The sequence below is a fragment of the Macaca mulatta genome, chromosome 7, assembly GCF_049350105.2.
Source record: "Macaca mulatta isolate MMU2019108-1 chromosome 7, T2T-MMU8v2.0, whole genome shotgun sequence".
NCBI lineage: Eukaryota > Metazoa > Chordata > Mammalia > Primates > Cercopithecidae > Macaca > Macaca mulatta.
The window spans coordinates 161873510-161891401 of NC_133412.1; the positions used below are offsets into that span (position 1 = coordinate 161873510).

At 37.3% G+C, this 17892-nt stretch overlaps 1 protein-coding gene across 1 annotated transcript in view; it reads right to left on the reverse strand.

Moving 5' to 3' along the window:
- The window catches only part of EML5 (EMAP like 5), a 192335-nt gene that overhangs the window by 27911 nt on the left and 146532 nt on the right, over nt 1-17892 (reverse strand). Inside the window, exons 28-29 of the mRNA XM_015144346.3 lie at nt 4926-5004; nt 3390-3519 (exon numbers count right to left, since the gene is read on the reverse strand). Coding sequence (XP_014999832.2) covers nt 3390-3519; nt 4926-5004 — 209 coding nt within the window. The remainder of the gene's footprint in view (nt 1-3389; nt 3520-4925; nt 5005-17892) is intronic.

Consider the following 17892-nt stretch of genomic DNA (forward strand, 5'->3'; position numbering starts at 1 on the left):
CAGAGGATAGAGAACCATGAATAATACTAGGCCCACAAAAAAGCAAAACAAAAATCAAAGTGGGGCACTTCAACAACCCACTGATAGTGTTAGACAGATCATCAAGGTAGAAAACTAACAAAGAAATTCTGGACTTGAATTAAATACCTGACCAACTGGACATAAAAGACAGAAAACTCTGCCCATCAACCATAGAATATACATTCTTCTCATCTGCACATAAAACATACTCCAAGATTGACCACACGTTCAGCCATAAAGCAAGTCTCAATACATTTAAGAAAATTGAAATATCTGCCATACTCTCCTAACCACAGTGGAAAATAGAAATCAATACCAAGAAGATCTCCCAAAACCACAATTACATAAAAATTAAACAACTTGCTCCTGAATGACTTTTGGGTAAACAATGAAATAAGGTAAAAAATTTTTAAAAAATCTTCAACGTAAATTAAAACAGAGACACAACATGCCAAAATCTTTGGTATGCAGCAAAAGCATGTTAAGTGTTAAGAGAAAAGCTTACAGTGCTAAATGTCTATCTCAAAACGTTAGAAAGATCTCAAATTAACAATCTAATATCATACCTGGAGGAAACAGAAATATAAGAACAAAGTAACCCCAAAGCTAGCAGAAGAAAATAAATAACGAAATCAGAGCAGAAATGAACAATACTGAGACCCAAACATCCATACAAAGAATCAACAAAATAAAAAAATCGTTTTTTTGAAAATATAAACAAGATCAATAGACCATTAGTTAGATTAACAAAACAAAGAAGATCCCAATAAACACAATCAAAAATGACAAAGATCACATTACAATCAATCCCACAAAAATACAAAAGGCCCTCAGAGATGATTATGAACACCTATAAATACACAATCTAGATCTAGAGGCTATGATATTAGTTGTGGGCTTCTAAAAAAAAAGAATTAGAAAAATCTAGAGGAGATGGATAAATTCCTAAAAACACAAAACCTCCCAAGATTGAATCAGGAAGAAATTCAAAACCTATACAGACCAATAGTGAGTTCCAAAATTGAATGAGTAATAAAAAACCTATCAACCTATCAAAAAGCCCTGGACCAGGCCGGGTGTGGTGGCTCACACCTGTAATCCCAGCACTTTGGGAGGCCGAGGCGGGTGGATCACGAGGTCAGGAGATCGAGACCATCCTGGCTAACACGGTGAAACCCCATCTCTACTAAAAACTACAAATACAAAAAATTAGCCAGGTGTAGTGGCGGGCGCCTGCAGTCCCAGCTACTTGGGAGGCTGAGGCAGGAGAATGGTGCAAACCTGGGAGGCGGAGCTTGCAGTGAGCCGAGATTGTGCCACTGCACTCCAGCCTGGGTGACACAGCAAGACTCCATCTCAAAAAAAAAAAAAAAAAAAAAGGCCCTGGACCAGATGGATTCAGAGCTGAATTCTCCCAGGCGTACAAAGAAAAGCTGGTGCCAATTCTACTGAAACTATTCCAAAAAATAGAGGAGTAGGCACTCCTCTCTAACTCATTCTGTGAAGCCAGTATCACCCTCATACCAAAACCTGCCAAAGACACAATGAAAAAAGAAAACTATAGGCCAATATGCTTGTAGAAAACTACAGACCATCATCCCTATGATGAACATAGATGCAAAAAGTCTCAACAAAATACTAGCAAACAAAATCCAGCAGGACATCAAAAAATTAATTCACCATGATCAAGCAGGCTTCATCATTCCTAGCATGCAAGGTTGGTTCAACATATGCAAATTAACAAATGTGATTTACCATATAAACAGAATTAAAAACAAAAACCATATGATTATCTCAACAGATATGGAAAATGCTTTCCATAAAATCCAGCATCTCTTTCATGTTAAAAACCTTCAACAAACTAGGAATTGAAGGAACACACCTCAAAATAATGAATCATTTATGGCAAATCCACTTCCTAGACTATGAACAATGTATCCTCAAACTGGTGAGAAACCAAATATAGTAAAAACTAAAGCAGGTGGCCTAGTCTCCATCTGCCCTCTCTCTAGACACCCCACCACTAGAAAGGTGATTAATTACAAATCAGAAAAGTAAAAATAAAATTATAAGTATAAACATGAGAGTTTACATATACAGTCCTTTCTTGTTTGTCTTATCTTACTCTTCCTCATTCTCTCTGAAGGACAGATACGTGATACCTCAATTAAGAAGGATTTTTTTTTTTTTTTTTTTTTTTTTTTTTGAGACGGAGTCTCGCTCTGTCGCCCAGGCTGGAGTGCAGTGGCCGGATCTCAGCTCACTGCAAGCTCTGCCTCCCGGGTTCACGCCATTCTCCTGCCTCAGCCTCCCGAGTAGCTGGGACTACAGACGCCCGCCACCTCGCCCGGCTAGTTTTTTGTATTTTTTAGTAGAGACGGAGTTTCACCGGGTTAGCCAGGATGGTCTCGATCTCCTGACCTCATGATCCGCCCGTCTCGGCCTCCCAAAGTGCTGGGATTACAGGCTTGAGCCACCGCGCCCGGCCTGGCCTAAATTATTAAATAGAAAATTGCCACTGATTTCTGTGTGATCTTGGTGAATGCTTTTCTTTATGAAACCAAAATAGAAAGATCATATTAATGGTTAATACCAACAAGGGGTGGTGGATTATAATTTACATCATCGATCTACTCTTTACCCATTCAGAATGAAGCTATCAGAGGAAAACAAGAATGAACTAGATAACTTTTATTTTTACTTCTAACTTTCAGACTTTTATGAAGTTTGCCATTAAATTGTAATAAAACAATTCAAAATTAAATACTTAATGTCACTATGATGCTAAGAGAACGTTATTTGCTCTTGAATAATCCAACTGAATAATCCAATCAGTTAAATGAACATCAAGAAATCATTTTCTCACCTTCTTGGGTCAAACAAGGTATCATCATAGAGCCACAGATAAACAGCTTTCTTAAGTCTTTCTTCCTTGGCTTTCCAAGGCCTCAGTAAGAACACTCCCAGCCCCAGCAATCACTCACCCAACATGCTACACTCAATCACTATCAGAAACAACCATCCAAACCATTTATTCTCATCATGAGGTTATGGGGAAACAGAATTAAAGTTACCAATGGTTTCAGTATAAAACATGGTTTTAACATACAGTAAAACCTTTACTTCTAATAGACTTATGAGCACTTGCATTATGAATTCCTTTTCTGCTGTATTATACTCGATTAAAACTGAAATTTGTTTACTTGAAATATTACTAGAAAGTTCTGAAATACGAAATATTTTTATTCTGGAGGATTTCTCCTACATTTAAATTACTATTTATAGCTTTAACAAAGATTTTAAGCAGCTAGATCAAAATTTCTAAGTTAAAAAAAGTGAAAGAGGGATGGAGAATCAGGATTTCCTACCTGTAGCAACATTGTGCAGGATTCCAATGGATGCAGTGTGATAAATTATATCATCACCATCATTTAAATAGTGAACATTATTCCTACAGTCTCTGCCTCGATAACCAAAAACGAGCTCCAACACAAGGTCCTATAATGATAATAATAAAACCATTATATTCTTCCTCATGTCCAAATGTTCACCATTGTTTTGTTGTATACATAATACTAGTGTCTGCAGTTAAAATGGAGTATGCATTTTTGATGTTTTACAAATTTCATATACAAAATTAAGCTAGTCGTACTTCTTTATATAACCTGTTTTGGGCAGCTTAAACATACATTCTATACTTTTCTATATAAAGTTATGAAAAAGGAAAATGGAATCACAAGGTAGTCTGATCCCAAGAACTTTAGTTCTTAAGATTTCACATGTTAAACACTGAGGTACAGTTGGCCTTACACATTCAAGAATTCAACCAATTCCAGACAGAAAATATTGGGGAAAAAACAATAAAAAATAACATTTAAAACACAATATAGTATAACAAATATTTATACAGCATTTACATTGTATTAGGTATTATAAGCAATCTACAGATGGTTTAAAGTATGCAGGAGGATGTGCAGAGGTTACATGCAAATTACTACGCCTTTTTATATAAGGCATTTGAGCACCTGTGGATTTTGGCATCCCCAAGGGGAAGCTATCCCCCAGGGACATAGAGGGACTGTACTTTTTGTGTCCAAAAGAAGACAATTTTATGTTCATTGTTAATCAAAATATCTGACCTACATACACGAGTCAGGATAAATTATGTACAAGTCACATCCTTTGAAGAATCCAAACAGTACCCTCATCATCGGTGGACAAAAACTAAGTATACTGTCTCGGACAATTCATGCTAAAGGTCTGGCAGATAATTCTGCAACTGAAAATGTACATTTCATTGACTTTGTAGGACTGGGTTGGGGAGGGAGCTACAGCAACCACCATCACACAGCTTTACACTTTGTTTATGTTTGATTTAGCAGAGTTTGGTTGTTTGCTGCTGATACTGGGATTATGAAATGCGTGGAGAGCCTTCCTTCTTCCTCAATTATTATGGAAGATTACTTTGGTTGGAAGCAGAGACAGAAGGAGAAATAGCCTTCATGAACCCTGTACAGTGAATATATGGCACAGGGTCAAAATTCCTATTTGGTATAAGTATTTAACTCTTTAATTTACAAATTCAAGCCACTAAGTTTTAGGTACTGTCAAGGTGTCTGTGCTTCTATATAAAAGATCATTCACATATATTGAGGTTTAGGAGTTCTCTGAGATACAGTTCAATTACGGTATTATTCACAGCAAAGCAAAAGGAAGACTAATTTAAAAAATTAAGATAACCAGAGAATATCAATCCAAAACTCAGACTTACATAAGAATTAAATCAAACAAAAAAGAGCACTTAATACACTTACTTTCACGAAAACTAATGATAAGACTTGGGTGTTTTATAAAAAGGAACTCTGGATACATTTCAGTAACACTGGAGAGTGAATTTTCCTTACCTCTATAGGTCTCTTTTTCTTGCCTACATTGTTTGTCTGGAGTTTCTCTGGCTGTGGTGGGGCCCTGCTCACCGGAGGCCTGCAACAGAGAAGTGGGAAGGTGGAAAGGCATGCAGCACTCAGTGCCTTCACTGAGCCTCTCACACCGTCCCTCCCAGAGAGGTGTCTTGTCACACCTTCCCAAAGATGACCCATTCTGTGGTCCTCTAGACTGCCCTCTTCATCTTGAGAGCTTCTAAAGCAGGAAGGTAGAAAGAAAATATTACAACTTTTATTCATTTTATATATATTTTTTGCGATGGAGTCTCACTCTGTCGCCCATGCTGGAGTGTAGTGGCGCAATCTTGGCTCATTGCAACCTCTACTTCCTGGATTCAAGCGATTCTCCTGCCTCAGCCTCCCGAGTAGCTGGGATTACAGGTGTATGCCACCACACCCAGCTAATTTGTGTATTTTTTTTTAGTAGAGATGGGGTTTCACCATGTTGGCCAGGCTGGTCTCGAATCCCTGACCTCGGGTGATCAGCCCACCTCGGCCTCCCAAAGTTCTGGGATTACAGGATCAGGAGTGAGCCACCACACCCAGCCTCTTCTCTTCTCTTCTTTCTTTTTTTTTTAGACCAAGTTTCACTTTGTCACTCAGGCTGGAGTGCAGTGGCACGATCTCACCTCACTGCACCCTCCGCCTCCCGGGTTCAAGCAATTTTTGTGCCTCAGCCTCCCCAGTAACTGAAACAACAGGCATGCACCACCACAACCCAGCTAATTTTTGTATTTTTAGTAGAGATGGGGTTTCACCATGTTGGCCACGCTGGTCTTGACTTCCTGGCCTCAAGTGATCCGCCTGCCTCAGCCTCCCAAAGTGCTGGGATTACAGGTGTAAGCCACTGTGCACAGCCTTACTTTTAATTTCTTTGGTGTACGTATCATAATGTAAATAACATAATAGCACAAACGTAGATTGCTTATAAACAATGTGAAAATGTTAATTTAACATACTCAAATATTTCTTGATGGGTGCATTAACAACAAAGCCTGGATTACTGCTCTAAAGTATCTAACAGAGTATCTTCACATGGCAGGTATTCAATACATCCTTCTTGAAAGTGAATTTTTGTAATATTTTTATGAACGTTCCACACTGTTAGCAACATAAATCACATGTGAGTTCAAATTTGTACTCATCTGTTTCTTCATGCCCTTCACCTTCTCTACTTGCTGAAGTAGTCCCTAGTACTGGTTAATGGCATTGCCATCAGTTGGTTCCTCAAGGAAGACATTTTATAGTCACAAAGCACTGTAAACCATACAATACATTATAAAAGGAAATTACTATTATTATTGCTTCCAACTCTTTCTCTTCCCTTATTCTCACTATTTACTAAAATTTATCAACTTTACCTACACAGTAGCTCTCAAATCTAGCCCCTCTTCTCTGTTCAGGATCTATTTATAATGTGCCCTGTCCCAACAGGTGTATTGAGTTCACAGTCTGAATTATTTAAATGTAGAAGCTCTTCTCTAGAACCTCTAATTTTTTAAAAAATGCAATTTAGTTTATTATTTTTTATCTCAACCATTATTCAAATACTGAATAACCAGAACACTGAATTTAAATCAATCATGCACCAATCCCTTTCCAAATTTTAAGTTAATATTCAATTTGTAACACCTAAATCAGGAAATGATACAAATTAACTTTCCCATGTAAAAGACTCCAACATTTATGAACAAGTCTCATAAAATTAAAGCATAAAATATACTTGCATTTTCAAAACGGTTGTCATGTTATACATCAATAAAAGTAAATGTGTTATATCTTAAACATCCAATAAGAAATGAATGGGATGTTGATAGCAATATGAGGCAGCATGTAAAATATATAAGCATGACTGGTGTTATAAAAAGTAAACATCCTTTTCAAGAATAAACAATTTTTTCAAGTTATTATAGAAATTTTGGTTTCAAACCTTCTTCATATACATTTTTGGATGTCCACAAGTAAAAGTAAAACTGAATTTATCATATTTAACATTTAAAAATATTTCTGATAGGACCATTTCAAAGAATGATAGAAGCCTTGCTTTTTTCCCCAAGTCAATTTTGTTGGTGAACATTATTCTATGTTACTGTCTGACAGCTTTAAATGTAACCCAGACAATAAACAGGTAATTTTTATCTATATCCTATGTAACAATTAACCATATTTTAATTTTTATAAAGATCATTTATATAAAGTATGTCATTGCTTAAAATAAAATTACACAACTTATAAAATTATACAAGTTGAATGGATAAGTTTTAGTAGAACAGTTACTTATACAGAGTAAGTCCAATAATTAAGATGCTATTCATTTCAGTGGTACCAATTCCAAAGGAAAAAAATGTGCAAAATTGTGGAGAGGTAAAGAACACCAAGTAACATAGTATCCCATTAATGCTAATATGAGAGATGACAAAAATACAAAGTTAGGCTTTGTAAACACAGCAAAGGGAGGATTACCTGGAACCTCTTTTCAGCAGCAGATAAAGAAGGAAAAAGATTACAACATAAATTTGAATTGAAAACACTAGTAAAATACCTCCTGTAATAAAATATTTTAACAAGTTTAATGCAGACAACTGTATTGCATAATATTAAAAGTCTGTTGTTTTCAGTTTATAATCCCAGCACTTTGGGAGGCCGAGGCAGGAGGATCATGAGGTCAGGAGTTCGAGACCAGCCTGGCCAACGTGGTGAAATCCCATCTCTACTAAAAATACAAAAAACATTAGCCAGGCACGGTGGCAGGTGCCTGTAATCCCATCTACTCAGGAGGCTGAGGCAGGAGAATTGCTTGAACCCAGGAAACAGAGGTTGTAGTGAGCTAAGACTGCGCCACTGCACTGCAGCCTGGGCAATAGAGTGCAACTCTGCCTAAAAAAAAAAAAACCAGAATAAAAGAAAAAAAGAGAAAAGAAAAGGCGTAAGACTGGGCACAGTGGCTCACGCCTTTAATCCTAGCACTTTGAGAGGCCGAAGCAAGAGGATTGCTTGAGCCCGGGAGTTTGAGACCAGCGTGGGCAACACTGTGAGACCCCATTCTCTATAAAAAACACAATTAGCCAGGCCTAGTGGCATGCACCTATAGTCCCAGCTACATGGGAGGCTGATGCGGGAGAATCACTTGACCTGGAAGGTAAAGGCTGCAGTGAGCTGTGATCACGTCACTGCACTCAGCCTAGGCAACAGAGTGAGACTCTGTCTCAAAAAAAAAAAAAAAAAAAACTCCATTAATAACAGGGAATCACAAGAAAGGTGAAAAAAGAAAAAAACAAATAACTGAGAATTCAATATATTTTATGTTGTGAACTTTAAAGCTTGCCATTCTTATTTTTCTGCAATGTAATCTGAATTTTAAACAAAACATTTAAGCTTATTTTTAAGAATGGGCACTGGCACTAAAATGTTAATTTAAAAAGCTGGTAGCACTGGAGATACTTCAAAGGAAATTGTCTAAAGAGCCTAAGTTTCACCTGTTCTGACCTAAGAGCGTTCCCCAGTCAGTGAATCCAAGCAGGCAGAATTAGTCACTCGGGACTATACTGAATTTAGAATTTTGCTAGTAAAAGAAGTAATCTTTAAAAAGTTTTTTTTTCTCTCTCTTAATAGCATAACAATCAAAACAAAATTGGAAGGAATCACAAAAGTCATTTCATCCATTCTCCCACTGAGACCAGGAACCTTCTTTACATGTCTAGAACAACCATCGTATAGCATTGATGACAACTGGTCATCCAAACTCTGTATAAATACTGTTTGTGACAGGGAGGTTACTTCTACATGAAAAGTCATTCATATCCAAGATAACAATGATATCTCCATTTAGTTTTCTTGTTTTGAAACAAGATTCCCAGAATAATAATAATGACTTTTTTGAGACAGGGTTTTGCTCTGTCACCCAGGCTAGAGTGCAGTGGTGTGATCATGGCTTTGTTAAGCTTTGACCTCCCACGCTCAAGAGATCCTCCTGCCGCAGCATCCCACGTAGCTGGGATCACAGGTGCACACCACCATACCCAGCTAATTTTTTTAAGTTTTTTGTAGAGATGGTGTCTCATCAGGTTGGCCAGGCTGATCTTTAACTCCTGGCCTCAACCGATCCTCCAAACTTAACAACCCAAAGTGCTGGGATTACAGGTATAAACCACTGCACCTGGTCAACTAACTTTTCTTTATATGAAGTGGCCTCCCAACCTTCCTTCCTCCTGTGCTTTCTTCTAGCCCATTATAAACTATCCAAGTCTCCTTTAAAATGCAGAGATCAGTACTGAGCAAGCTATTCTACATGTGAGGCTAGATCCGGGTGCTTTATTTCTGTTAAAATAGTATAAGATTTTATGGCCCATTTTAGAGGTTGCTTCATACTCTGAACTCATATCTTTGTACACACCACTCTGCTTAAAACAGATGACAGATTCCTGCTGTAGATCTAATATTAACAGGTGCCTATTATTTGAGTTTCTGCACAATCTGGTCTCAAGTTTACAGTTTTCTTCCTTACGTCCCAGCATTTTCCTAGTGATATCTTACCCCCAACCCCCAGCCCCCAAAACAGGGTCTTGCTGTGTTGCCCAAGCTGGAGTGCAGTGGTGCAATCACAGCTCACTGCAGCCTCAAACTCCCAGGCTCAAGAGACCCTCTCACCTCAGCCTCTTGAGTAGCTGGGACCACAGGGCTGCCACCACACCCAGCTAATGCATTTTTACTTTTATTTTTTGTGGAAACAGGGTCTCATTATGTTGTCCAGGCTGGTCTTGAACTCCCAGGCTCTAGCAATCCTCCCACTTCGGCCTTGCAAACTGCTGAGATTACAGGCCTGAGCCATCATGCCCAGCCATAATACTTTTTTTAACTTATAAAACAGACTAGCCATTTCCACACTGTCTTGTTTCAGAAACTCTTTCAAGACATTTCCATATCACCAAAGGTAGATATAAAAGTACTCCCAAAGAGTCTTTTCCTACATGTCATTTTATTAAACATACAAATACCATAGTTACCCTCTTTTCATCTTTTAAAATGAATGAATAGATTAAACATGCATTAAATCGTGTTAACAGGTTTAAAACTGAATAGTCTTCCACTTAAATATACGTGTGGTTAGGTCTGTTTTTACGAGCCTCTGAAACTTAAGGAAAACCAAAACTATTTATTTGCATTGTAGTAGTTTGTACAGTCATATGTAAAACAATTTATCATAATGAAGACCCTTATAATAACAACCATATATACTATCTAAAAATGCAACTCTTTCATAGAATTTGTCCTACTTCATTTCATAATGCTTTGTTGACAAATGTAGTGAAATGTTTTATAGGGAAAATAAATACCTTAAAATACTATAAAGAATAAAATAAAGGGTAAATTTTTGAATAAAATATTTTCTTTTATAAAACACTTACCTTACTACTCCCTGCCTTCAAAAGGAGCAAGGGGGAAAAAGGTAGGAAAACATATAAAATTTGATGATGAATAGAATAGAGCATTTTAGCAAACAGAAGAAAGGCAACATGTCAACAGAATTTTAAGGAAATACAAAAATGTCTAACTTATGTCACATTGATTTAAACATTGATTTAAATATTTTATTCACAAATATTGGAAATTTGACAAAAATAACTACTTCAAATACATAATATTTGTTATAAAAACATTTATTAGCCAGGCAAGGTGGTTCATGCCTGTAATGCCAGCACTTTGGAAGACTGAGGTGGGTGAATCACTTGAGGTCAGGAGTTCAAGACCAGCCTAGCCAACATGGTGAAACACCGTCTCTACTAAAAATAACAAAAATTAGCTGGGTGTGTGGTGCGTGCCAGTAATCCCACTTACTCAGGAGGCTGAGGCAGGAGAATCGTTTGAACCCAGGAGGTGGAGGTTGTAGTGAGCCAAGATTGTGCCACTGTACTCCAGCCTGGGCGACACAGCAAGACTATGTCTCAAAAGAACAAAACAAAACAAAAAACAAAAACAAAACCAAAAACGTTTATTAAAAAATATTAAATTATCACTTAGGAAAAAAATCCACAAAAGTATCAACCAAAGGGCCGGGCGCGGTGGCTCAAGCCTGTAATCCCAGCACTTTGGGAGGCCGAGGCGGGCGGATCATGAGGTCAGGAGATCGAGACCATCCTGGCTAACACGGTAAAACCCCGTCTCTACTAAAAAATACAAAAAACTAGCCGGGCGAGGTGGCGGGCGTCTGTAGTCCCAGCTACTCGGGAGGCTGAGGCAGGAGAATGGCGTGAACCCGGGAGGCGGAGCTTGCAGTGAGCTGAGATCCGGCCACTGCACTCCAGCCTGGGCGACAGAGCAAGACTCCGTCTCAAAAAAAAAAAAAAAAAAAAGTATCAACCAAATAGAATGGTTATTGTCATCAGAAGCCATTTTTCCTTTTAAGTGGATATTTGATAAGTATTTAATTGCTTTTATTTTTTTTTCATTTATTTATTTTCCCAGAGACAGGATCCCACTCTGCCGCCATAGGTGGAGTGTAAGGGTGCGATCATAGCTCATTGCAGCCTCCACCTCCTGAGCTGAAGCAATCCTCCTGCTCAGCCTCCTGAGTAGGAACCTCCTGGTACAGGCATGCACTACCATTCTTGACTAATTTTTCTATTTTTTGTAGAAATGGGGTCTTGCTGTGTTACCCAGGCTGGTGCTAAATGCCTGGTCTCAAGCAGTCCTCCCATTTCAGCCTCCTAAAGCACTGAGATTGCAGGCATGAGGCACAGCACTTGGCTTGTTTTGCATATAAAGTGTTTTATTTCATATTTATGACAGTAATATATGTTACTTAAAAAAGCAATTATTTAAATAAACCATGAACCATATTATCTCCTCACAAATATTCTAAGTTGGTAAAAAGAGACATGAATCTCTTCATTTTTAATCTTTGATTTTTTTTCATTTTGTGAAAATGAAGTCACATCAATGACTTCTGCCTTGTCATTTTTTCTTTCTTTTTTTTTTTTTTTTTTTTAAGGCAAAGAGCAGTGCTTGGACCCTGCCACGGGGGCCAACAGATCCCCTGTCTCCCTCCCCACACCTTATCATTTTCAAAATATTTAGCAGGGTTGAAATTGTAAAGTAAATTGAGAACAAAAAGGAAAGCAATTTGAAAAATTAGGAAACAGCTGCAGAATAAACAAACTAACATCAAAGATTACAGTTATGACAGTGTTAATCATTCTTTATGAGTAGTAAAATATTTGCATCTATTAGAACATGCCTCACTTCAGCAATGGGTGGAAATTTACATTTAAGTGTTTTACTGTGAATGAAGCAGTCTACAGATTAAAATAAGGTCACATTTTCTGACATACCAAATTTATCCGATAAATAATTTTTTAAAAAATCAATATAACAAATGAAAGAAATTTATGGGAATGTCTAGAGCTCCTTCTCCCCACACAGCACTTTTCAATTTTCATTACTTAGGAGACATAATTTTCCTTAAGTCATATTAAACACTCTACTTCAAATATTCTAATTAGAATATTTAAATAGTATTCCATTTTCATATTTATCTGTATTTCTCTAATAAATACATATGTAATGCTTATTGCTTTGTGAATATTTAATTTCAGAAATAATGTTTAAGTATTTACCAGGTATCTCCTCAGTTAACTTTTATTTCATTCCAAGGGATAAGGTGTCATTGGTGAAGACCCCACTATCTAAATTCTTGATTTATATTATTTCATTTAAAACTTGAAATACACCATAAGTTAGGGATTATAATGTTCATTTTGCCACTTAGGAAATTGAAGTTCAGAAAGAATGAATAATTTTTCAAACTCACACAACCAGTAATGATAAAAATGAGTATTTTACCCATTTGTCTGACTCCAGAATTCATGTCCTTTGCACTATACCATGCTGCATTCTAGCAAGTTACTTGAAACATGGAATATGGAATTCTGTACAAGTACTTAGATTATGGTATACTGTGCTTTCTTAAAAATGCTCCTAATTTAATACTTTGCCTCTTTATACATAATGAAAAACTGGATGATCACTCTCCATCCCCCTTCCTTAGGTGACCTCCCGTTGCTATGACCTGAGGTACATGAGGTCTACCATCAGCAAACGACACCTGGAAGAGGAGCTGAGGAGGCATTGTGTCCTCAACATTCCATCTAGAGCTTCCCTGGTAACGCAGGGTCAGTCCATTCACAAAATCTCTCAGTTCTCCCCTTCCCCATTACCAATGTGTTTTTCACCTTAACTTCACCCCTTTCCCCAAATATAAAACCCATAGGTGCAAACTCAAATCGCTCTGACAAAGCTTTCCTGTAATGTCATTTCTATCTCTCTGAGTTCCAAAACTCTTCAGCACTATCCAAAATGGCCACAAATTCGCTTGAATTTTCTACAAATCCTGTTCAACTGTGAATGAATTCCCTTTTATTTTTAATTTCTCCCTCAAATTGTTCTACTAACTTCTCATAATAAAGTTTTCCTCACCACAGCCTTGTTCTCACCTCCCAAGGCTGTTCCCACTTCCCACTCCCTCTGTTCCTTCTTACTGTTTCTCGTTACCTTTTCCTTTTTTGTTCTTTAAACCTCTTTTCTTCGGAAGTCCATGCCATTCACTGCTCCATATCCCTTTTTATTCTTTACCACCTTTGATTTTGAAAAGATCAGGTTCACAATTTATTTCTTAATCTGTCATCTAGCTCAGAGACTTTATTAAAAAGTGATCTCTAAATTACTTTGGGCAGTATGGCCATTTTCACAATATTGATTCTTCCTATCCATGAGCATGGAATGTTTTTCCATTTGTTTGTGTCCTCTCTTATTTCCTTGAGCAGTGGTTTGTAGCTCTCTTTGAAGAGGTCCTTCACATCCCTTGTAAGTTGTATTCCTAGGTATTTTATTTTCTGTGTAGCAAACGTGAATGGGAGTTCACTCATGATTTGGCTGTTTGTCTATTATTAGTGTATAGGAATGCTTGTGATTTTTGCACACTGATTTTTGTATCCTGAGGCTTTGCTGAAGTTGCTTATCAGCTTAGAGATTTTGGGCTAAGACAAAGGAGGTTTCTAAATATACCATCATGTCCTCTGCAAACAGACAATTTGACTTCCTCTTTTCCTATTTGAATACCATTTCTTTCTTTCTCTTGCCTAATTGCCCTGGCCAGAACTTGCAACACTATGTCGAATCGGAGTAGTGAGAGAAGGCATCCTTGTCTTGTGCTCATTTTCAAAGGGAATGCTTCCAGTTTTTGTCCATTCAGTATGATATTTGCTGTGGGTTTGTCATAAATAGCTCTTATTATTTTGAGATATGTTCCATCAATACTTAGTTTATTGAGAGTTTTTTGCATGAAGAGGTGTTGAATTTTATTGAAGGCCTTTTCTTCATCTATTGAGATAATCATGTGGTTTTTGTCATTGGTTCTGTTTATGTGATGGATTACATTTATTGATTTTGATATGTTGAATGAGCTTTGCATCCCAGGGATGAAGCCGACTTGATTGTGGTAGATAAGCTTTTTGATGTGCTGCTGGATTTGGTTTGCCAGTATTTTATTGAGGACTTTCGAATCAATGTTTATCAGGGATATTGGCCTGAAATTTTGTTTTTGTTGTGTCTCTGCCAGGTTTTGGTATCAAGATGATGTGGGCCTCATAAAATGAGTTAGGAAGGAGTCTTTCTTTTTCTATTGTTCGGAATAGTTTCAAAAGGAATGGTACCAGCTCCCCTTTGTACCTCTGGCAGACTTCAGATGTGAATCTGTCTGGGCTTTTTTTGGTTGGTAGGCTATTAATCACTGCCTCAATTCCAGACTTTGTTATTGGTCTATTCAGGGATTCCACTTCTTCTGGTTTAGTTTTGGGAGGGTGTATGTGTCCAGGAATTTATCCACTTCTAGATTTTCTGGTTTATTTGCGTACAGGTATTTATAGTATTCTCTGATGGTAGTTTGTATTTCTGTGGGATCAGTGGTGATATCCTCTTAATCATTTTTTATTGTGTCTTTTTGATTTTTCTCTCTTTTCTCATTTATTAGTCTGGCTAGCGGTCTATCTATTTTGTTAATCTTTTCAAAAAACCAGCTCCTGGATTCACTGATTGTTTTGAAGGGTTTTTTTGTCTCTCTCTCTCTCCTTCAATTGAGCTCTGGTCTTAGTTATTTCTTGTCTTCTGCTAGCTTTTGAATTTGTTTGCTCTTGCTTCTCTAGTTCTTTTAACTGTGATGTTAGGGTGTTGATTTTAGATCTTTCCCACTTTCTCCTGTGGGCATTTAGGGCTATAAATTTCCCTCTAAAGACTGCTTTAGCTGTGTCCCAAAGACTCTGGTATGCTGTGTCTTTGTTCTCATTGGTTTCAAAGAACTTATTTATTTCTGCCTTGATTTCGTTATTTACCCAGTAGTCATTCCGGAGCAGGTTGTTCAGTTTCCATGTAGTTGTGTGGTTTAGAGTGACTTTCTTAATCTTAAGTTCCAATTTGATTGCACTGTGGTTTGAGAGACTGTTTGTTATGATTTCCATTCTTTTGCATTTGCTGAGGAGTGTTTTACTTCCAATTATGTGGTCAATTTTAGAATAAGTATGATGTGGTGCTGAGAAGAATGTATATTCTGTTGATTTGGGGTGGAGAGTTCTGTAGATGTCTATTAGGTCCGCTTGTCCAGAGCTGAGTTCAACTCCTGATAATCCTTGTTAATTTTCTGTCTCATTGATCTAATATTAACAGTGGGGTGTTAAAGTCTCCCATTATTATTTTGTGGGAGTCTAAGTCTCTTTGTAGGTCTCTAAGAACTTGGTTTATGAATCTGGGTGCTCCTGTATTGGGTGCATATATATTTAGGAAAGTTAGGTCTTCTTGTTGCATTGATCCCTTTACCATTATGTAATGCCCTTCTTTGTCTTTTTTGATCTTTGTTGGTTTAAAGTAGATTCAGTGCTACCCCCATCAAGCTACCAATGACTTTCTTCACAGAATTAGAATAAACTACTGTAAATTTCACATGGAACCAAAAATAGAGCCCATATAGCCAAGACAATCCTAAGTAAAAAGAACAAAGCTGGAGACATCACGCTACCTGACTTCAAACTATATTACAGTAACCAAAACAGCATGTTACTGGTACCAAAACAGATATATAAACCAATGGAACAGAACAGAGGCCTCAGAAATAACGCCACACATCTACAACCATCTGATCTTTGACAAACCTGGCAAAAACAAGCAATGGGAAAGGATTTCCTCTTTAATAAATGGTGTTGGGAAAACTGGTTAGCCACATGTAGAAAAGTGAAACTGGACCCCTTCCTTACACCTTACACAAAAATTAACTCAAGGTGAATTAAAGACTTAAACGTAAGACCTAAAACCATAAAAACCCTAGAAGAAAACCTAGGCAATACCATTCAGGACATAGACATGGGCAAAGACTTTATGACTAAAACACTGAAAGCAATGACAACAAAAGCCAAAATAGACAAATGGGTCTAATTAAACTAAAGAGCTTCTGCACAGCAAAATAAACTATCATCAGAGTGAATAGGCAACCTACAGATTGGGAGAAAATTTTTGCAATCTATCCATCTGACAAAGGGCTAATATGCAGAATCTACAAAGAACTTAAACAAATTTACAAGAAAGAAACAAACAACCCCATCAAAAAGTGGGCAAAGGATATTAACAGACACTTCTCAAAAGAAGACATTTATGCGGCCAACAAACATGAAAAAAAGCTCATCATCACTGGTCATTAGAGAAATGCAAAGAAAAATCACAATGAGATACCATCTCACACTAGTTAGAACGGTGATCATTAAAAAGTCATGAAACAACAGATGCTGGAGAGGATGTGGAAAAACAGCAATACTTTTACACTGTTGGTGGGAGTACAAATTAGTTCAACCATTGTGGAAAACAGTGTGGTGATTTCTCAAGGATCCAGAGCTAGAAATACTATGTGACCCAGGAATCCCATTACTGGGTATATACCCAAAGGATTACAAATCATTCTACTATAAAGACACATGCACACATATGTTTATTACAGCACTGTTCACAATAGCAAAGACTTGGAACCAACGCAAATGCCCATCAATAATAGACTGGATAAAGAAAATGTGGCACATAAACACCATGGAATACCATGCAGCCATAAAAACGGATGAGTTCATGTCCTTTGCAGGGACATGGATGAAGCTGGAAACCACTATTCTCAGCAAACTAACACAGGAACAGAAAACCAAACACCACATGTTCTCACTCATAAGTGGGAGGTGAACAATGAGAACACATGGACACAGGGAGGGGAACATCACACACAGGGGCCTGTCAGGGAGTGGGGAGCTAGGGGAGGGATAGCATTAGAAGAAATACCTAATATAGATGATGGGCTGATGGGTGCAGCAAACCACCATGACACATGTATACCTATGTAACAAACCTGCACGTTCAGCACATGTATCCCAGAACTTAAAGTATAATAATAATAAAAAAAAGTGATCTCTCCTCATAAAATGGCCTTGCATATGTCCTTATTTTTTTATTTGCTGATTCTAGACTAAGACCAATAACTCCCATTAAAGACAACCTGACTTTTTAGAAAATTTTTGAAATGAGGATTGTCTATGCTTGAATAAAGGCACACGGATAGGCAGGCCTTTTCAAAACTGAATCACAATACCGCTCACATACTTCTTAAAAAGTACTTGGTATTGCATTCAGTTTTTATTATCTTCTCCAACCTCATCACATACATTTATAAAAGTTAGCAAATAAGATGAATCATATCAACATATATAATACAAATTACGTATGTATAATTCCCTAAACCACTAGTGTTAATACATAGTGTTACCACCAATAGGGTTTTGTTTTTGTTTTTTTTTTTGCGGGGTTTTTTTTTTTGAGACAGGGCCTCATTCTGACACCCAGGTAGGAGCACAGT